This window comes from Sylvia atricapilla, chromosome 1 (assembly GCF_009819655.1).
Source record: "Sylvia atricapilla isolate bSylAtr1 chromosome 1, bSylAtr1.pri, whole genome shotgun sequence".
NCBI classification, from domain to species: domain Eukaryota; kingdom Metazoa; phylum Chordata; class Aves; order Passeriformes; family Sylviidae; genus Sylvia; species Sylvia atricapilla.
In genome coordinates, this window is record NC_089140.1 from 144,938,177 (window position 1) to 144,961,031 (window position 22,855).

The 22,855-nt window shown below is 36.1% G+C and overlaps 1 protein-coding gene across 7 annotated transcripts in view; it reads left to right on the top strand.

Moving 5' to 3' along the window:
* PHF20L1 (PHD finger protein 20 like 1) overlaps positions 1-22,855 on the top strand; it is a 57,817-nt gene that overhangs the window by 7,726 nt on the left and 27,236 nt on the right. For 3 of the 7 annotated variants that reach the window (XM_066336277.1, XM_066336267.1, XM_066336307.1), the window contains 10 exons: positions 796-967; positions 1,073-1,157; positions 1,932-2,020; positions 4,475-4,537; positions 8,113-8,320; positions 9,015-9,146; positions 13,982-14,064; positions 17,824-18,076; positions 20,110-20,295; positions 20,502-20,708. In XM_066336277.1, the coding sequence (XP_066192374.1) occupies positions 796-967; positions 1,073-1,157; positions 1,932-2,020; positions 4,475-4,537; positions 8,113-8,320; positions 9,015-9,146; positions 13,982-14,064; positions 17,824-18,076; positions 20,110-20,295; positions 20,502-20,708 (1,478 nt within the window). Of the gene's footprint in view, positions 1-795; positions 968-1,072; positions 1,158-1,931; positions 2,021-4,474; positions 4,538-8,112; positions 8,321-9,014; positions 9,147-13,981; positions 14,071-17,823; positions 18,077-20,109; positions 20,296-20,501; positions 20,709-22,855 lie in introns of those variants that run through there. The other 4 variants (XM_066336297.1, XM_066336316.1, XM_066336287.1 and 1 more) reach the window with 3 other exon arrangements.

Here is a 22,855-nt window from a genome sequence, read left to right on the forward strand (position 1 = left end):
GAGAGATTTTCTTAATCAGCAGCTCCTGAGGTATTTAAATGTTGGGAAGCTGTATACATCTTTGTAGTTGAAGAAATAGGATAGGAGAAAGGAAGGAGCAAATTGAAATTGACATCTTTTGTTTTAATGTGCAGGTCCAGTTACTAAGAAATAAGGAAATCTCATACTTCCTGATAACTTATATTTTGGTCAGAACATAGTGTTAGAGACTCCTTTAGGAGCACAATCAGTATTTTGGAGAGATTATATTCAAAATCAATGATGTTGACAGGTTCACTATGTGTGTCATTGCATTTTTAGCTAAAGAATTTGCAGTAGGATTGGAAATTGGTTGCTCAAGCTCTGCTCTTTTACTTACTGTTGGTCCAGAGTCGTACTTGGTTTGAAAAGCAGGTTGTGAAAGTTAAAGATGGCTGTCCTTTTCTTGTGGTCTTTTCTTTTCCATACACACATTGTTAACTTTAGGGCAGCCCTGATATAAATGCTAGTAAAAATAATTAGTGATGTAATTAACTTTTTTTTTTTTTTTTTGGAGATTCTATGCACTTTTCAGCCTGTTTCAATAGTTCTGTTGAGGGCAGAACTAACTGAGTTCTGCCTGATTCCAATTTTCACTGTTGTGTATAGATTCTTGAACTAAATGTCCAATCAATTCAGTTACTTAGCCTTTTTCAGACTTGGAGAGTTTTCAGTAGAAAGTGTTAATACAACTTTCTGGGAGGTCATGTAGGCATTATTGTACCTAAACCAAGAAACAAACCTTTGAGACTTAGCAGTTTGTATTGAACACTGCAGGTATCCATCTCGAATTGAGAAGATAGATTATGAAGAGGGGAAGATGTTGGTGCATTTTGAGCGCTGGAGCCATCGCTACGACGAGTGGATTTACTGGGACAGCAACAGGTTGCGACCTTTGGAGCGACCGGCGCTAAGGAAAGAGGGGCTGAAGGATGATGAAGAGTTTGTTGTAAGTGACGCATTTATTTTGTCTCCAACTCTTTCTAGCACATAATGCTTAGGAGAAAAAAATCCAAATTATTTAAATATTAATCACTAAATTTGTTTAAAATAGGATTTTAAACCTGGAGAAGAAGTCTTAGCTCGTTGGACAGACTGTCGATATTACCCTGCAAAGATTGAAGCAATTAATAAAGAGGGTATGTATTGCGATGGTCGATTGGTAAGGTCTGCTTTAAAATGCTTTGCTCTAGATTTAGTCTGCTTTAAAAAGTGATGTTGCTATAAAGTTTTCCCCTTCTGCTCCAATATTAAGTGAAAATGGTTTTATATATCAAATATAGTAAAATGTTTGTCTTCTATCTGTATCGAATTTGAAAACTGAAATTTCTCCTAAAAGACAATGCTTTTTTAAATGTTTTTACTGTTTCAATGATCAGAAGCTCCTGAGCACGGTCTTAGGACTATCTTGTGTTATTGTTGATTTGACTTAATGTTATATTTAAATTTTTGTAATTGTTTTAGTTCTCTTTATTGAAGAAAAACAATGGAAATAGGAAAGTAAAGGAACACATAAATACTTCACAGTGGTGGTATTCCTAATGAACATAGGAAAATGATATTTTTACTGTAATTTAGAGTAAATGAGGATTTGGATGTAAGTTGAACTGTTTTCTTAGTGTGGCATCTTAAATATTACATAACTATTTCAATGAATTGTGAGCAGAAATGTCTCAGTACCTTAAACATACTTGAAGTTGTCCAGCTGGACAAAGAGTAACAGTATTAAAGCAGGGTATCATTGACATCCTCATTTGTGGTTTTTAGTTCCTCTCTCCATCCAGACTAGTGGTAACACCTGGTTACTCTTGTCATACAAAGTAACATGTGAAACATAAAGCTTTCGTAGTAACAAGGTGTGTTTGTTTCCTTGTTTCTTAACTACTCATAGTGATTCCGTCAATCATTTCTAGGAACATTCACAGTGCAATTCTATGATGGTGTCATTCGATGTCTTAAAAGGATGCATATCAAATCTATGCCAGAGGATGCAAAAGGGCAGGTAAGAATACTCACAGCAATTGCTTTTTTAGGTTTCATGTAGGTGTTTTGAGTTTTCATAGTTTTGGTTGGTTGTTGTTTTTTCTTCCTTAATATCTTGAGACAGTGGAAGTGTCAGTAGCACAACTAGATTTAAATTAGTCTTTATTCTAGGCCCTGCACTGCCTTGCTTCACCAGTTTATGGGTGATGCCTCAGAGTGTGCTGCTCAAGTGGCCTTGCCTCACTGAAATGTCTGGCTGCTGGGCGCTCCATTGCCAACTAATCTGTTCACAGAGCCTTGTCTTACAGAGTTTACAAAACCGGAGGCATCCAATTACTTTTCCCTCTGGTGTCCTTTCAGGAAAACAGTTTTTTTAGCTCATCAGTAGTCTATGCTGCTAATTTTTTTTTATTGATTCCCCGCCCTCTGCCCATGTGTTTTGTTTGCTACTATAAGAGCTTTTTGATCATGTGTTCTTATAAACATGGCTTTGGGTTTTTTTCCCCCTGTATCAGCACTTTAGGGCAATCAGATAAGTATTTCTTGCCTCTTATAAATGTCTAGTTGCTATTAAAGAAGAGATGCCAAATAGAAGTTGAGGGAGATATTGATGCAGAGGTCATGATTTAGTCACTAGGCCTATCTTTACATGTGAAAGGGAACCATCATTGAAAACTCTTACATGTTTTCAGTGCAAATGCCGTTGCATTTATCTTGAATGCTAACTGTGTTTTCATATTTAATAAGAAATTACACCACAATACTATTTGAGACAAAATCCATGAAAACTGGTCTTTATTTGCTCTTAGTTTTCTTCAGAATGTTCTTAATTTTGCAGACTTCAAATATTTCATGATTACCATTGTAGCCATCCATATTGTGACCAGGGCAGATGGATGATTGAATTGGCTTGAAAGCATCTCCACATCCTGGCCTCCAGGGCAGTGGTAGCTGTATGGTAGGGTTGATCCTCTGTGCAAGGGACACTGGGCCTTAAATAGTGCAGAAGCACTGCATTATTTAAAATATGTTTCCTGAAGGAGATTAAACTGAAATCTACAGTCACACTAACCCTGGCTTCTTGCTGCAGTCTTACAGTAACTCTGTTGAGCCAATGTGTGGTACTTCAAGGAATGCTGTCAGAATGACAGTAAGTTTAGAAGTTTGAGTGTTTCTTTTTACTTCATAAAAAGCAAAACTTGGGTAATGTGATTGTGACTGAAAAGAAATAAGCCTTTTGTGACAGTGGAAAGAGCTCCCTGATTCTGTCCTATGCCTTTTCTAGGGAGCAATGTTGTGTCTAATCTTGAGTTACTACTCTTAGGCCACAGGCAATTTCAGCTTAAAAAAAAAAAAAATAAATCCATTACTTCACAACCATTATGTTGTCCAGACTTGTTTGGTGGCAGTCCAGCTCATCTGTTATTTCTAATTTTTCACAGTACTTGAGAGTTATGGTGCCACTTATGCATCTTGGGGGTTGAATGTAGTCTGTTTTAGTGAAATCTTGAGAAAGAATTAGGGGCACCAATTTACACTTTCTGAGATGGATTTAGAATTTTTAAGTTGTCTGGATACAAGAACACCTCCAACTGTGCTTTCTGTAATGCTGATTGATACTAGTTGTAGCATTTAATCCTGCAAAAGTAGAAATAAGCATGAAAGTCTGTAGTTTTCAAAGGCAAAGATATAATTTTTCTTGCAGCTTCTTTTGCACATAATGCCATGGAAATTGTTTGTTTTTCTAAGTTAGAAAATCAGTTATCTGAGACTGAGCTTTGTTTCAACCTCAAACTCCCATGGATGTTTTTGTTCTTTTGCATTATTTTTTTATAAGAAAATATTTACTAAAATTTATGTAAAGCTTACAAAATGCCAAGACTAAACTGTTTTGAAAAATTAGGTAGAGTTATCAGATGCAGCACTTCATGCTTTACTTAAACTTATAACTTGTATTTTGTGTGTTTTCAAACTAAAAATACATTTCTGGAGGTGAGTGTAAGCTTAAGATAGTTCAAGTTCTAGCACATTAATCAATTTAACAAATTTTGAGATCTTTGTGGAAGGTGTGTGCTAGGCATGCAGAATTCAAATTCCTTGGGGAGAGGTAGAGATCAGTTAATATTTAGATTTCAGAGCTTTCTGTGATTTGAAGGAAGAGACTGTAAATGCTATAGCACTCATACTATTTCTGAGTTGCAGCAGAAGTGTGTTTTAATAAGACTCAGTTTTGAGGGTGGAAAGGCAAAATTTTAAAAGAGTGGAAAATGTGTGTCTCAGTGCAACGAGTCTTGAGGCTCAGTTGTGGTTCAGATAAGCACAAATTAATCAAAATCACACAAATCTGAGACTAACATAGTATAGAGAGGGAAAAAAGGCAAATTGAGACTGCCCTTGTGAGAGCACATATGAAATATTTGGATAACTTACTTTTTCTGTTTCATGTTTTTTGTTTTATCTTCGATGTAATCAGGCGCGCGAGAGGGAGCAGATAGCGCCGGAGCTGAGATTAGTGACGGAAATCGAACCAAAAGAAGTGAGTTTTGAGGAGGGATTTGAAGGAGAGGGAGGGGACTTGGCACACAGGAGGAGGAAGCTGAGGAAAAAGCATGGATTTGCGAATGGGCCAGAGGAAAAAAGAAGATGTGACAGGAGACAATGTGAGCCAAGATGTAGGTGGGGCAGACTGTGTAGAATTAAAAGGTGAGGGTAAGGAATCCAGGCTTGATATGGAATCAGCCAGTCAATAGATTCATGTTTTATGTATGTGTATGTATGAACGTGTGGGAGTTGGAAGTTATGGTGTGACAGAAGAGGAAAAAGCAGCTGAATCTTTAGTACTGTGGAGAAGCCAAAAAAGGTGGTGGTTGTAGGCAGGTGAAGGGAGAGCGATGTATGTGTGAATTCTGCTATTGACGCAAGGGCTGGAGTTTGGAAATTATTCTAGTTTTGTCTTCCCACTGTTGCAGGATTATGGTTACACAAGGAATATTTTAAAATGCAAGTTTTTTAGCCAATTGATGTGTAAGGCTGTTGAGTAATTTCTGCTGATATATTTCTCTATCGTGCAATTTCCTGTGTTTTGATTTAGTGAATCTAATTAGCATAATGACAGTTTTCCTCAGTAGTCATAAAGTAATGCTGTGTTTTCTAACTGCTGTGGGCCATTACTATTCTCCTGTCAATTTTCTCAGCTTACTTGAAAGATGAATTTTAGTAAGAAAGAAAAAGAAGGAAATAGACATTTTAGGTGTATTTTATTTTATATATTTTTAATATTACATATGTAAATGAGGTGCTCACTGAAGTGAGATACTGAGGAGAGTGGGAAATCAGACTGGACGGTGCAGAGTAACTGGCTCAGAGTTATACAACTACTTCCAATAGAGAGACAATGTCAGGAAATGAAAGAAAAGTTGGGAAAACTTCTCGTAGAAGGATTTTACTTTTTTAATTTCTCATGTGTTCATATTTCTGCCCTTGACTTTGTATGACCTGGGAAATTGTCCTGCTATTAAAATTTGTGGCTAGTTTCTGTGATACCTATGTTATTTACTGTCCTGCTATTATGGTTGATAGAATACATATAATACTATTAGCCTGAGGCAGATTTCAAGATTTATTGTGCTTTAAGATCCTACTATTTTTCTTCAATTGTTTTGTGAATTTTTTTATAAAAATTCTGACAAAGACATAAAATGTATCTTTTTGAAGGAGAAATTCTTGTGCTCTACAGAGGAAATATAGTCACCTTAGCATCTTTGATGCTAAATAACTCTCACGTATCAGGAGCTGTGCTGCTGAGCAGTCACTCAGCAGGAATTCAGGATTAAAAAGCAGGCGTTAACTGTGTCACTTTAGTGCCTGCATGTTCACTCCAGAGCCAAAACCAGAAATGGACCCACAGAATTTCTGAAAATTCAGAATCACAAAATTGCTTTTAGAAGGAGTATCTTGATATAATCTTGTCCATCCCAATTGCTAAAAGTTCTCTTCACTGAGTTTAAATTTACATGTTAATGTAGGAAAAGAGTATAACTGTCACCATAATGAATATATATATTCTCTGGCTTCTGAATGTTCAACCTTTGTTTGCTTCATTATTATGTGTCTTGCTACTGTAAGCTCCATGTTGTAAGAACAGTATCCAAACAGTGAAATAAAATACAAAGAAAACCACAAAACCCCTTTCCATGTTGCACCAGCTGCACTTGGACCAGGATACTTGGTTCAGCATCATTTTTTGAAGCTTGATATCATCTGAAAGCTTTTGATTCCAGGATGCTTAGCTTGACTGAAAATTAAGATGTTCTTTAGAAGCTATTTTGAGGCAGGCTGCACTACTTCCCATCCCACTTTTATCATAAGATCTAATCTCCAACCATGTTACTGATCTTCTTCATCCCTTGGCCAGGGTACAGTGTAAGGCTCGTATTCTCAGGTCTCCTAATTCCTCACCACCTCATATAGCTCAATCCCTTTTTTGTCCTGCTGGATGGGCAAGGCTCTGGATGGACTGGAGCTAATAGGTGTGCTCGTTGTGGCTGGCCGAAGGAGAGGTATGTGTGCTTTTGACTGACTCTGCAGCTGGCAGCTCCTTTATGCTGGCATGTCACCCAGTGGCCTCAATAATTGCCTGTTGTGTGAGTATGGCCAAAGTGCTTCTGAACTTTGCTGCTGGCTAGTGTGAGTGTCTGCATCTTGCACTGACAGTGTGAACATGGAACACATCATCTTAGAGGAATCAAAACTGTTGCTGTTTCTAAGTCTGTAAGTTGGTGTAAAGAAGAAGCATAACCCATGTAAAGCAGTGGTTTAAAAATGTTGAACTATGGAAAAGGAAAAGTATAATGCAAGGAGAATTAACACTGTATTTGTGTCATGGTTTCCTTATATGCCAAAGAAGGCAAAGAAACCCTCAGCAGAACAGAAACTTGAAAGATTTATAATATGTAATGGATGGAGAAAAGGTTGCATTGGAACAAGATTTGTAAAATCAAGCTACTTTAGTTATCTTGTGTGATGATATAATAACAAGGAGATATTCCAGAATAAAATAGTCTGTATTCAATAGGGGAGGTGGGAAAGTAATATTTGTAAAGCACTCATGGGGAACTATATAAATAGTCTATTTCGTATTTTTGTGTGTGTGGTAGTACTTGTAATTCAGAGCACTCAGATGCTTAATTCTAACTGGTTGATCATTTCTGCTGCCTTTTAATTGAATGTAACTTCTTCACAGAAGAATTCTGTACTTTGGTGTTGTAAAAAAATTTAAAAAAATACTTTGGTCAAAAGGATCAAGTTAGATTTTTGCAATCAGATTGATCCCTGACATTCAGGAGACATAAGTCAGGAGTCTCATTACTAGTGGAAAGAGCTTGGCTTAGCTGAAGAAGTTTTCTCCATTGGTGTGCAGGGTGGCTTGGCTTGGTCTAAATGTTAAAAGGAGATTGGATTGGGATGTATTATTCACCTATTAATTGTTTCTGTATGATACAAATAAACAATTATGCAAATGACACTTAATTCCCTAAATATAGATTGTGAAATTCACTCATATTATACTTTATTGAAGTTAGTTGGTGAAACTTGTGCTATGTAATAGAAAAAGAATAAAAGAGTCTGTAATTGCACTAGAAACAAACATGTAAAGAGATGGGAGTTATCCCTTTATCAATTTAGTTCAGGAGGAATTCCATGCAGTTGGACGCTGCTTTGAGGCAATTGTAGCTCTGCATAAAAGGTCAACAACTATGGAATTGTGTGTTTCAGAGCCAGAAGGGTAAGAAAAATGTCAGTCTTCTGGGATTGGGAGCTCCTGGGTTTCTAAAGTGATGACACAAAAAGTAGTTCAACAGGGAATGTGTGCAGTCAGAATTCTATATACAGTGGTTTTTGGAAGGTTTTTTTCCTTTTTATTCGCGTGGCATACAAGTCTATGTGAACAATTTGAGAAAGTCAATTTTACCACCCTTTGAGTAGTAACCATAAAAATAAATTGAATTTCATTTGAACATTTCTAGATAAAGTTCACTGGGTTTACAAGTATTTTCTGTTTGAGTCATAGGCACTTTATAATACTTACTCACCATTTTTTCCTTTTTGGAGGATTGGATAGCTTTGGTAAAAGCTGCTGCTGCAGCAGCAGCCAAGAACAAAGCAGGAAGTAAACCTAGAACCAGTGCAAACAGCAATAAAGATAAAGAGGACAGAAAATGGCTAAAAGTCCCTTCAAAAAAGGAAGAAACCTCAACCTCTACAATCATGCAGGAAGTCCCAAAAAAGGAAGAGGAGCCTACATCTAGTGACATATTTGGTAAAAGCACATTCTATAAATACAAAATTGTTTTTTCTGTAGTGTTGAACTCCTGTTGCTAATTTTGCAGTTTAGAAATAACCAATATTATTGGTTAGAATATTAGTTAGAAATAACAAATATTTCTAGAGGAAAATGTCTCATTTGCTATTATGATAACTTTCTGATATATAATGGTAATCGGTTCAGAAACTATTTTTGTCAGCTTAATCTAGTTCAGTCAGCATTTACTGCTTGTGCTAAACTTCTGACTAGCTTTATCATGAGCAGAACATAGCTTTTTATTAATGTATGGTTTGGTTGATATTCCTACATCTTCTTGTATGTGTGAGATAATCCCTGATCTTGTTTAAAGAAAAGAAAAATCCAATATGCGTTATACATCCATATTCAGGGGTGTTTGAAACTGTATCTGAGTTGATCAGATTTGTTAATTTGAAATCTTTAATTCTTCTTTCTCATTAAGTAAAAATTACAAATTTTGAGATGATCTCCATTTATTGTTTCAGTATGTAATTCTAGCACTTCAGAATGTGTAATTTTCCTTTTTTATAAACATTTAAAGCTTCTCTACTACAGTATTCTATAAGCAGTTCTGAAATATTTAAGTATTTTGGGTGTTCTGAAATATTTAAGTGTTTTGGGTGTTATGCACTTATGAAATGTGAGTTAATGAGTTTTTTCTTGTGTTTAGAAGTAGGATTTCCTGTAGTGGATGTTCCAAAGATGGCCTTTGTGCAGGCAGAGAACACGTTATCACACAAGAGGAAAAGTAATCTAGGCAACTCATTTCAGGCAAAGAGAGCTCGCCTAAACAAGATCACTGGTAAAAGACTTTTTTTTTGTTGTTGGCTTTATTCCTTTTTCATGTAGTAAAATATTCATGCTTGTAAAGAAGGTGCTGAAGTGGATTGCAAAGAAGCACATTCATGAGGCAGATGGTCACTGCAGTCTGTACTTGGTTAGAATTTGAAAGGAATTCATAAATGGTAAAATCTACCTGGTTCATAAATTAGTTTCAGACTGTACTGGGTCTTTTAGTTTTTTTGTATAGTAGCCATCCTGAGTTAATCAATTTCTTGAGCATATTTTACCTCTAGCTGTACAGTGTTCTTCATTATTGGGTGAATTTGGGTTTATATAACCACTTAGGAATGTCATGAATTGCATACTACCACTGTGAAGTTAGCTGTAGAGAAACAGAAATTATTTTTCATAAAGTGAAATTATTTCTAAAAAGAGTTTCTGATTTAGAGATGTACATCCCTACAAATTGAGGCTATAAAGATCTGAAATTTTTTTTTGGTGTCTAAGCATTCATTCCCTACCTTTATTGCTCAAAGGTATTAATGGCAAACAGGGATGTTACTACAGAATACATTCTATACAACAATAAATGAAATAATTTGTCTTATCTTTAAAAGCTGAAAAATGCATTTATTGCAGAATTTAATAGAAATTTACTTACCTATGAAAAAATTATTTCAATTTATATTCCTCCAGATAAGACTATTGTGTTGCTAGCTTTGATCCTGTCAGTATTGAGGACAAAATCTTATGTTTGTACTTGTGCTGGGAAAGTATCAGATGCATTTCAAAAGCTTAGATGAAAAAAGTTATGAAGTCCCTCTCTTAACAGAGGAGCCCTTGGACACACTGTAAGATAGAAATTCATTATTCTTGTTAATTATGTTTCATATGAAGGCTGGATGCTGGTAAACTTTTCTGTGCTACAAATGAGAAGGATTTTGTTTGTGGCTTTTTTTTTTTTTTTAATAGATAAAAATTCTTACTTATTTCTGTAAAACAAAAATTGCCTAATTTGCTAAACTGCATAGTGAGAGGATTTTTTTTATACTTTTTTTGGCTTATCAAGCCTTTCACTGGTCTGCAGTGCAGGATGTTTAGTCAGTTTTCTTGTAAGAATGGTTCTGTTTCAGTCTCTCAATCAGTAAAAATAAAATGGTACAAATTGTGGAATGGTTTAGGTTGGAAGGGACCTTAAAGTTCACCTACTTCCAGCCTCACTGCCATCAGCAGGGACACCTTCATAGACCTGGTTGCTCAAAGCCCCATCCAACCTGGCCTTGAACACTTCCAGGGATGGGGCATCCACAGCTTCCCTGGGTAACCTGTGCCTCACCACCCTCATAGGAAAAATATTTCCTCCTCATACCTAATCTGAACCTACTCTATTCAAGTTTGAATCCATTCGCTTTTGTCCCATCATGACATGCCCATGTAAAATGTCCTTCTCCAGTACTCTGGTAGACCCCCTTTAGACTCTGGGCTATAAGGTCTCCCTGGAGCCTTCTCTTCTCCAGGCTATACAACCCCAATGCTCTCAGCCTTTGCTCACAGAAGGGCTGCTTCAGCCCCCTGACCATCTCTGGGTCCCTTCTCTGGACTCACTCCAGCAGGGCCATGTCATTCCTGTGGTGAGACCCACCAGCTGGACACAGCAGTGCAGGTGGGGTCTGAGCAGAGCAGAGGGGCAGAACCACCTCCCTCATCCTGCTGTCCACAGTGCTTTTGATGCAATCCAGGAAAGTGTTGGCAGCTCATGTCCAGATTTTCATCCACTGTCCAGCTTTTCATCCAAGAAGTTATGAGAAGGATCTGTTCTTTTCATATAAAGGAAGCAGTCTTTAGAAAAACCCATCTTCTGCCTTCAGGGTTGTCATTCCTGGAAGGAACCTTCCTTGAGTCCAGGTATTGTTAACGGATGTCAAATTTATCAGCCCCATTTTTACTCTCCTTTCCCATACTACATATATTTTTAGTTAAGTTCCAATTTAATTGCTGCCATGAGCAGTAGTAGTATAAGGTGTAGAGACTGGAGATGTATATTGATGGAGCCATGTTAAATTCTTTCCAATAGCAGTTAATAGCAGGAGATACCAAAACCAGCTGAAAACCCTTTACCTTTAGAAATTGTATTTGCCTGTGCTTGTAGATAGATTCTTATTAGCTCAAAAGCATTATGAGAATCGTAGTAGTGATACAGGTTCATACAGACTGAATAGAATAATCAAACCATGATTTTGCAGACATTGACTGTTACCGTTTTAAAAACAGTGATTTTAAACACTGGTTTTGATGGGGGTTTTCTTGTCTTTAAGGTTTTTTGATTTTCTGGGGGTTTTTTTAATGTCTTGTCTCCACAAGACATATTTGCCTAGCAGAGGATGTGTTACCTTTTAGTGAAAGTGTACTAATCCTTTAACTACAAGAAGAAATTTGTCATGCCTTGTAGATACTTTATCTGTTCTTAACACACTTCTGCAGTTCATACCATAGTCTTTTATAACAGTACATTTTGAAAACAGAACTACTAATGATCAAACCTTTTTCTCGCCATGTATTTATTTCTTACGCGTTAAATGCTTGTATATACAATATATTGTATATCAATATATATTTATTTGTATTGTGTCATTTTTGTCTCCAGCAAAAGCTTTTAGATTTGAAGGAAGGTTGGGAATCATGCTGGTGTACCCATGGGAGTGGCTACAAAATAATCAAAGCATTGTAGCTGCTGGAAAAACAGGTTCTTATGGCTGTATTGGGGAAATAGGGCAAAACGCTATTGCAGGAGGCTGTATGAAGGGAACTGTTCCTGGATTTCAGTTCAGCATTCAGTATTTGATGTAGACGGGTCTTCTTGTCTGCCATAAGGCCCACAGCACTATCAGGTGGTCTTTGCTCACCATTCAACTAAATAAGTTGCTTCCTTTGCCCTTTCTTTTGCTACTAGCACTGGTGGCAATTACATTTCCCAAAGGTGAAGAATATCTCCTGCTAAGCACATATTAACGTCGTCTTCCAGTTAGTTTGTGCCTCTGTTGAAATGTTTGCTTCCACGTCTTCTCTTGGTGTTTTGGTACCTAAAACCAGATAATAGCTGCAGTGAGCTTGCCGAACAGAACATTCCTGGTTCACTGTGTCACTCCCTGCTTTTGCTTTGTTAGGCCCTCTTACAAACAGAGAGTGGTGAAGCTGTAGTCCTCATTTTCAGTAGCTTGTGAAGTTGCTTTTGTCCTACAGGCATGGTGCCTGGTTAGAAAAACCCTTCATGGAGTAGAGGAAAAGGAAATCATAAGGATTATATATAGACAGATCTGAATCTAGATTAATTTAATAGTTTGAATTTCTGAGCAGGGATCATCTAGCTAGAACTAAAAATCAGTGAATCTAAGAAGCATGGAATGGTCTGGGTTAGAAGAGACCTTAAAGGTCATCTAATTCCAACATTATCTACTAGACCATCTTTCTCTAAGCCCAATCCAGACTGGCCTTGAACTCCCCCAGGGATGGGGCACGCTTCCTCATAAACTGTAGCTCGATTATTTTGTATTTAAAACTCAACTTCATTCTGAAAATGATTTTATGCTTTTTGATATAAATGTATGATTGCAAAGATAAAGAACACTGTGATTTTTGCTACTTGATTCAAATAGGATAATTTGAGTTAAAAATATTTATTTAAGCCCATAAAACCTAGATCTGTCATCTAATGCAGAATTAAAATCTTGCCTGATAATGTTATTTGTTTTTATCTAATAGGATTAAATAAGAGTCTGCTTTTCAGTTAACCTTAACTAAAGCATAACTTAATCTAACATAAATAGTAAATGAGATAAAACACTTGGTGTTTATTGTCGAATGCTGAATTTGTTTTATTTTAATGTCTTAAATGGTTCCTGAGAGCCCAGACTTTACTAGTTTATAATTCCTTAGACATTGTGAACTTTAATTTTGGCCATATCTAATTTTGTATGGAATTTAATAGCAGTTCCCTCCGAATCAAGTTATTTTTGAGGACTTCAACTCCTCACTCCCAATATTGACATTCCCAGAGATTATAATAGCAATTTTTATTCAGATTTAGGTTTTTTGGGTTTTATCAGTTCTATATTTTTTTAATGGTGTAGAACTTCCTTCTGTCTCTGCATTGTTAGGCAATGTTATTGTGTGAGGTACAGCTGAAGCTATTGCCATATGCTTTGCTGACAGAAAGCTCTTGTATTTATATTCCCTTTGTCTTTACAGATTTTTTGTAGTATTGATGTTGTATATAAGTTTGTGAATGAAATTGGTTATTCTAGTATATTATTTACTCTCAATATGGTCATCTTATTGAGGAAATTTGGGAGCTCCACTTGGGAGAGTATTTGTTTGGAAATTAAATCTTTTGTTGTATTATGTCTAAGAAAGGTTTGCATGTGTTACAGTTAAGAAGTAGTAATACAAATTCTGATGTAAATTTCTCAAAGACTGGAAAGCAGAGAGAGAAAAGTTTTGTAAATAATTCCGATTAAAAAATTTCCTCATATATCATACTTCTGGTTTTAAAGCTCCAGTGCTTGGGCTTTGGAAGGATGTCCAGGCTTTATTTTAGAATTGATAATTTGAGTTTCTTCTCGTCAGTAAATATGCCAAAGAAATGCTTCCTATGTAAGCATGTCATTGTTGGAATGTCCTTTAACTTTTTGTTTTCTCTTATTCAAAGTGTTCAGCTTTGTGTGGAGCCATTTCAGAAAGACTCATATTGTAGATTTGTGCAGTTCATATTTCTTGTCTCAGTATTTTGTTTCTTTTTATACAAATTCTTGTTGCAAGGTGCTTCTAACTAAAAATATCTGCAACTTTTCTCCCAAGGTTTATTGGCATCCAAAGCTGTTGTTGCAGATGGTGCTGAAAAAAAGGAAGGCAACAAAGAATCAGCTCCAGTCCTGGAGCAGGTATGAAATGGTAGAGTTTGATTCTTTTGCAAAGTTCCCACTGGAGTGTGCCATGGAGATGTAGTACCTACAACATAAAAATTTTCCCCATCAGATATAACAGGGAACTGAAAATTTATCTTATGTTTACATTTCTGGCAGAGCCAGAAGTATGGAATTTAATTGTCTCTTTACACAGTGTTGACTTGAATTTCATTATAATGAGCTCTTGTGTTAGAAAACTAACAGAAAACAAAATTAAATAAAGTCTCCGTGCAACAAATATGAGGAGACCACTGTCCCATGGTCCGGTTTTATAGCTGGAATGATGACTGGCTTAGAAACAGGCCCTTACACAAATTTGATTTGTGTTTGAAACAGGGTTTTTGACATCACATAGAACTTCTTTTAGAAGAAGTTTCTTTTATATTGTAAGAATTTGGTGTTGTAGGCTTGTATGTGTTTTATGAACTGCTCAATGAGCCATACATTTTGCAAGGGTGTGTATTTTAATAAATACAAAAAAGAAACTTTTAAATAATGTTAAGGGTCTGATTTTTAAACCTGCATATTGGCAGGATCTGGAGGCTGCCATTTTGTCTTTGGCTTACTGCACTGTGTTCAGGCATTGCTTGACTCCGAATTGTGCATTATCTTGCATTTTAAAAGGGCTGAATGCCTGAGCATGGTAAAGCAAGCTAAGGATGAACAGTAGTCTTGATTCAGGACATCTTTGTTTTCCAATTGTTTAAATCAGAGCCTTAATGTATCTTTAATACAGCTTTTTTGTATGCATTTTCATTCTTCTTTAACAGCAGCATTTGAACAAAGTAGCCTTGCTGCCTGCAAATTCTTTAACAAGCACTTCTATTCTTGAGCCCCGGCACACTCTATGAACAGTCCCTACCCCAAACCTGATTTGATATTTTGGTTGTACTGGTTCTTTAGAGCTGATATATAATTGCATTGCTCTGGTTTTTCCATTGATGCTGCATTGGATGGAGTCAATGGAACCTGATTTTCTGTTTTTGATGCTGTCACTGTCAGGGCCGGCGGAGCCACTGTGGTGCTGATGCATTGACCGATATTTTGCATAAAGGTTTACAGTGTACTGACACGACATTCCATTTCTCAAATTTTTGCATATTAAAGATGCTATGATTTTCTTGCTACTGTGTGTGATATTTTCAATGTGCAAAAAACTGTGAAATGGCTTACAGCATGTTGTTTTTGGGAGAATCATTACAATGTAAATCTTGCCATGCAGAATCCCATTGCAGTAAATGGGACTTTGTGGTTTACATAGACTGTGTATGCAACAGTATAAACTGCAGTGCATATTTACTATAACCTTTTTGTTATTTCTTAGACTTAGTAACTCGGCTGTTCCTGTTTTATTGATCAGATATAAAACCCAAGATGTCTCTGTCATTGTTTACATGCTAATGGTCTGAAAAACCTCATTTTTTGGAAATAATAGTTAAGCTCCTTTAAAGAGGCATCTAAAATGGCAAATTGTCCTATTCCTTTGTGTCTAACTAAAACCAGAAACCTCAGAAACATTTAAATAATTGACTGTGGGGAGGAAATTTTTTGAGCTTAAAGCTTTTTTTTTTTTGAGTTCCTGCCCAAAATGAAATTAAAATGGCCGAGTTATAAACCTCCCCAAAAGGTTTTCCGATAGCGAAGCTGACATTCCATAGAGGCTTTGTCTGCTACTGCTATAAAATTGAATGGATAAAATATCTTGTAGGTTTTTTAATAATGTAATGCAGAATATGGTAGAAATATTCAGGCCAATAGCCGAAAACTGACTCTGTTGATGCAAGTTTTTGTTTATATTTATACATTTTTAGTTTACAGTTGTCTTAAACCCAGAACCTCAGAAGATTAGTTGCAGATACAGTAGTTTATTTAATTGTATTAGGGTATGTCATGTTATATCTCCTTTTGACCAAGACCTGAGTAGATGGATAACATTAATTCATTAAGGTTTTTAATGTTAATTTGTCCTGTTAAGAGGTTAAGCACCTTATCAAAATCTTAATTTAATTTTTTTAATCTTGTTTAAATAACTTTGTAATTTGAAAGTAATGGATGCTGTAGTATGTCTTTCACATCTGTGAAGATGAACAATAAAATTGTTTATTTACAAGTTACGACTCTAATTAATTTCTGGTAATACCTCTCATAACCAGCATAGGTATACTCTACAGTTCATGAAATATTTTATTTAAATGAATAAACTGTACCTAGTACGTGTGTAATGGAGTTACTCAAGGTAGAACTGATGTCTGCTGAATGGGATGTTTTGCACCGGATCTTTACAGAATACTCCCAGCGAGCCGTTCATGTAGCATTCAGGGGCACCCTTTTACAGATATAGAATGTGCACTTGTGGGGTTTTGTTTTGCCTTTTTTTTTGGTTTTCCTCCATTGGAACATGGAAAGTTCTAGTGGAAAATAAAGTTGCAATGAAAACAAAACTTAATAATACCTTTAAATCACCAGAGGTGTGATGTTTCTAGTTTGGATAAAGTGGTGCACATGTTCTAGAAATGCCTCTCTGCTTTGTTAGTTATGGTTTTATTAGATGGTACTATGCTGTATGATGTAACTGGGATGAGAAGGGAGACAGGCCTAAGAAATTATATTCAGATATTGTAGTTTGCCCTTATTAGGCAAGTTGTAACACATGGTAATGTAGGAAGAACTTCCAGTGAAAAATTTAAAATGCTAATGTCTGTCAATGCATGTTAATGGTCTAAAAATAGTACTGTTTGTGTTAAGAAGGATGAAAATTGAGAATTTGGAAAGATGTATTATGTGTTGACTTCTCTTCCTTCGAAAACTGTTTTAACTCTTTATTTGCTCGTTTTCCCCTGACAGTTAGCAATCTCTTTAACCCTGTGGTGCTAGAAGTTGTGATTTCTTCATGTTTGCGCAAACATAAAATGCAGTGAAATCCAGACTCCCAGCACTGAAAGGGGTTGTGCGAGCGTGTGCTCAGTTTTGGAAACTTTTCATTGTTTCAGACATTCCTTAAAGGAGCATTATCAACTTTTTCAGGTTCTCAAAAATATGAATTCCTTGTTAAATATAGTTTTCCTGAGGAACTGCTTAACTTTTTTTTTTTTTTTTTTTTTTTTTTTTTTTTTTTTTTTTGCCACTGGTTGGGGAAATGACTGTGTAGGGAAAATCTTGACAAAATTTTTTTAGAGCTGCAGTCCTTCTGAGGAAGGATTGTTTGCTCATAGGGGTGCTAGAGTTCAAGAAGTGTTTGTACAACACTCCAGTCATGATTCAGCAGCAGACAGCCCTGTGAGGAGCAGGGGGGAGGACTTGAGGATCCTTCTGGGTCCCTTCCAGTGTGAGATGCTCTGTGATGGTGCATCAGTGTGTGTGTGTTCTGGCTGGGAATAGATGCTCTCCAGCTTCTGCTTTGAGACTGCACTGACAGTGAAGATGAAAGAGAAAACTAAAAGTACTTTATTGAATTTTTAAATTGGGAATAGAGGGAAAAGTGTTTTATTTTTAGGCTTTTTGCAGGTATTTAAAATTGTAAGACTTTAGTACTCTGAATACTGAAAACAATTGGTAGTGCTCCTTTAAAAAGCAAAATTTAATGTGATGCATTTTAAATAGTTTTCATTTGTACTTAAAATAATGCTTTATTGTGTGTTTGAGTACTAAAATTGCTTTTAAAAAGATCAAAATAGAATACAAGAACTACAACGAAGAAACTGAAATAAAAGTATCAATTTTTTATTATTTATTCAGGAGATTTCACCTAAACCACAAAGTCAGAAAAAAAATGAAGCTGATATTAGCAGTTCTGCCAACATTCAGAAACCTGCACTGTTATCCTCAACTTTGTCTTCAGGAAAGGCTCGCAGCAAGAAATGCAAACAAGAATCTGGAGATTCTTCCGGGTGTATAAAGCCCCCTAAATCACCACTTTCCCCAGAATTAATACAAGTCGAGGATTTGACGCTGGTCTCTCAGCTTCCTTCTTCTGTGATAAATAAAACTAGTGAGCACAGACATTTTAAAAAAAATACCGTAACTACTTCTAAGAGATATACAGAAATTTTCTTTGGTTGTAAATGGCTACTACTTTTAAAAATGAATTTGCTTTAAATAAAATGTCCAAGTGGGAGAATTAGGGGTAGCTCCCTGTTTTAAAAGTCAAGTCACATAATAAGGCATTTGAATTACTCTGCCAGAAATAATACATTTAAATAACATATTGATATTTATAGAGTCATGGCTTGTAAGGGTTGGCTTTCCCTCTAGCTTAAATCTCCACACTAGCATTAACAGTGATACAGGAAAAATCAAACCTCCCTTCTGAAAAGGGCCTGATTCATTAAAAAGAAAAGACATACACCTTGGTGTGGACCTTTCCTTCTCTGAGAAACTTCACCTTCAGCAGGCTGACATTCTGTACCTGTTGGCTGTGGCATTCATCACCTTATGTGATATTTCTTCCAAATACCATGTGAAAGAGAAGATGGGTTCAAGATCTGTGGTGAAGAAATATAAAAAGTTTCCTTCTCCCAGAAAAATCCAATGGGTGTTCACCTTCTTAACATGTGTAACTGATTTGCCAGGCATGGAAATGAGATACTGTTTATCACAAGAATAGGGAAAGCTTTATGCTGCATGCTTGAATATGCTATTTTTTATGAATATTGAAGTATTTCTATATCTTTTTTCGAGATCACATTAGGTTCTTAGTGTTCCTTAGTGTCAGGTTATTTGCCTGAAGAACATTAAATGATGAGGCCAAAGGTTGACATAAATGCAGGTTTCAGTAAGTCAAAAATTGCTTTTTTTCTCCCCACTTTTAGTATAGTGATTGAGGATGGAAGACTCAACCTGCATCATGTGTTCCCCTTAACCTTGATTTGCATTTTCGCTTACGAGATAAGTTTGTTTTTGATCTTTGCTCATACATAACTTTAAATGAGTGGGAGAGGGAGGAGTGCAAGTTCAGCCTTCTTTATTCAGGACACATTGGTAAAAATTGTATTTTGTCCCCACAAAATGTTAGCAGTCATCCATATTGTAATACGCCTTCCATTCCCACCCCTAGAGCAATGGTAAGTAGCTTTCCTGGAGCATGCTTATATTTTGGATTAAGTTGGACTTCTCTGTAGCAATATTTTTTAAAAATAGCTAATTTAAAACTTGATTACTTAGTAGCTTAGATCCTGTTAGTGTTGTCTCTAATCTTTGGCTTCCAAGTTTTTCTTACCTCTAGTGGAAAGTTAGATTTTCTGTGTCTTAATTTTTAAATCTGTATAACTGACTCTAAAATCTGCTTAAAAAAAGGAGAGAACACTGACTTTTCCAGTGTAATAGCAACTTAAATGTTTTTCTAAGGCAAAATTTTGTGGAACTGGGTAATAGTGAAGAGGTGTAGGGGAGTGTGGGTTTTTTGTTTTTAATGAATCAGGCCCATATTAACCTATATCAATCCTCCTCCCCCGTTTGTTTGGGGTTTTTTTATGTATAAAGTTCTGGAGCCTTCTTACTGTGCCATGCATTGGCAGTGTGTGTTTGAATTTCAGTTGGGGGATTGATATCAGGTTATCAGAAGGCAGGAGGTGGGATATAAAATTAAACAGTGTTTTACATTATTTTTTTAAGTTGCATGTTAACACTATCCGTGACTTTTTAGATCTTTAACTGTGATCATTTGTTCTGTTTATTGTTAAATCCTATTGCCCCCTTCTATTATAAGTAGCCTACTGCCTGGGTTCTATGGGGAGGGTTGCTTACTGTAAATACACTGCTTGCCTAAAACAATCACCTTTAGCAGTGGGGAAGTAGGTGCCCTAGTAATTTAAAATAAGCAAAAACCAGAATCATGTCTTGAGCATAAATCTTTCTTTGCACCTGGTAGTCATGGTTTTGTAATTACTTTTACCAGTTTTGCTGTGATTACCAGCTTTGCAAATAAGAGCTATTTAAAGCACTCCCCATCTTTAGATCTCAAATGGTGCGGTAAGATAATGGTGTATCTCTCTGCTTCATGAACATTGAAAGATCTCTTTTTAGGTCCATCACAGCCAGTGAATTCCCCTAGATCCTACAAACATAGCCAACGGAGAAGAAGATCACAGCGTTTAGCCACTTGCTCCTTGCCTGATGATTCTGTAGAAAAAGTTTCTTCTCCCTCTTCAGTTACTGATGGAAAAGTGTTCTCCATCAGTGGTCAAAATCAACAGTCATCAAAACTGGAGGGTAATGTATCTTAATCTAATAAAGAACTGCCCAAGAGAAATTGAATCATAAAGATCAGACCTTTCATGGTTTTCAGCTAATGGGATATTTTGAACTGCTGTAGCTAAAGCTGTTAGCTGTTCTTGTGTTATGTAATGCTGCAATCCAGACTGTTGTTTGTTGGACCTGTGTGTCTTTTTTAATATGACATTTTTTCTTTTATGTAGTACCTGATGTTGCTCATTTGTCACTTGAGAAGCGTGGACCATGTCTCCCTCTTGATTTAAGCCGTAGTTCGGAAGTTGCAGCACCATTATCCGCAGAATCCACTTTCCGTAATGAGTATCCCAGTAAAGACAAGGAAGATATTCAGATGATTACATATCTTTCTTCCAAAGCAGTAACTGATGGAAGAGTAGCTCCAACAGCGTCAGGTAAAGAGCTTCAGTATACAGCCAGAGAGATTTATAGTTGTAGGGTTAAAATGTATGTATTCAATCCCACAGACAGAGGAGATAACTTTTTATTTTCTTTTCTGCACGCTCAAAAAACCTGCCTCTCTTCTGGACTCCATTCATCTGCATATTCTTTGTCTTCACTGACTTAGAGCTGCTTTAGCACATCTAACATGCTTTAAGGAGAATCTGAGAGTGTGGAATGTAATAAGCAGTATTTCAAAAATATTTTTGCTATTGCTAAAAATTGTAAAAATAATTAACAAAGTGAAGTCTTGACTAACATACTAATTTGTGGCTTCAGCTTTAAAACAATAGTATTCTCAAAGACAGTCAGCAGTCCTCTGCTTTGTGTCTGTTTGCAGTGGAAGTTCTGTCCTTTGCTTGCTACAAAATGTTACTTAAAAATATTTCTGAGAAATCCTCAAAAACTTTTATATAGACTTGGCTACCCTCAGCAAGAGCCCAGTGCTGCAATTCTGTGCTGCCTCTCCCTTTGTAACAATTTACTGACTACTGTGATTTACATGAAACATTTGGATAAAGGTAACCAAGAGATTTGGGGAAGGAATTATATAGTGGTTTGCAGATCCTAAAAGTGGGATGTTTTCATCCAGTGTAGGCTAGGTGTTCATATAATATTTTTATAAGTAAGTGTCGTATGTGGGTATCATACCATTTTTACCTGGCTTCCAAGAAAGAATTCTTTTAAAACCCTGTTTTGTTTTGTTTTGTTTTGTTTTGTTTCATGAGAAAATTGTTCAGAAAAGTAAGAAGAGGGAGGAAAAAGAGTCAAATTATTATATTCTACTCAGATATATGTGATTGATAGTAAGAGAGGACAGCATGACCTTAAAAGATAGAGTTATGACATTTAAGCTATGTCTTTGTCTATTAATCTATGAATCTCTTAAACTAATTTATTGAAATAAGGACTATGGGTATCTCTAGTCAGCTACTACTTAAGCTTTTTAAAATATTAAAATGAAAATATTACTTAATTACTTGAGTGAAACCATGTGGCAGTCTTCATTTGCCCTTGATACATGGCATAGCAGCAGAATTACAGATTCCTGGGAAAATTACTCCTATAAAAGTCTTTTGCCACTAAGAGAAGTGCTTTTGGAGAATTGTGTATTTGCCCACTCCTTGAACAAGATCGTAAAAGAAAGCAACAGCTTCCAACAGCCACCTGTTTCCTCTTTGGTAAAACTCATTTCAGTTATTAGAAATTTAACTTCTGGCTTTTCTGGTGTATTTTCTGGCTCATTTTATGTATAGTTGGTAATGCTGGTAATGCTGAGAAGTTGCCTGCTCCTGTCATGGGCCTGGCATGGGGCAAAGTGAGCAGGTTCTAAACCTAGCACTCAGCAGTGCACTTTGGACCTGTTTGTGGAGCTGGATCTTTGTCTTGGCCACAGCTGAAGCAATAAAAGAAAGAATAATTTTTATTTAGAGACGCCTTTATTTAATGACTCAGAATTATGTGACATGTCCACACAGTTTGTGTCAAGGAAAAATTCCATGGTAAAATCATCTGTTGTTATTGCTTGAGTCCATAGTGGGAAGCTGGAGGTGCTTGTAACCTCTACCAGAGTATAGAGTTTATACAGTATGTAAAGCTTAATGAGCCTTTTTTCATATCTATATAATTTTAAGAGTTATAAGCTCTAAAGGAACTGATTTGACAGCTACATTTTTTTGTCTTTGGGTTTTTGCCTTCCAGGCATATCTGTTTTGTTCCTAATTTTCATGTATTACAGTTTTCCTTCATGCAATAAATGGAACTGTGTCTTGAGTTTTCATACTGACTTTTTGTCCAAATATTAAAAATTTTCAGTAGGATGCAGCATGTAGCCCAACAGCTTCTTGAGTATCAGCTTTGTGGCCTGAAAGACTTATCTAAGCAGTTTGATATCTTTAATTCACAGATTTCATGGCAGTTTTTGGAGCTATCTGCCAGTGGTATTGCCAGGACTCTTAAGTAAAATTCATATGTTTTGGGTTCATCCCAGTCTTTTAACTCTGGTGGAACATGTTTATCCTCATAATATTAGAAGAAAAAGAAAAATGTAGATTTAAAATTCAGGTTTGAAACCTCTGGAGTTAGTCTACACTATTGAATA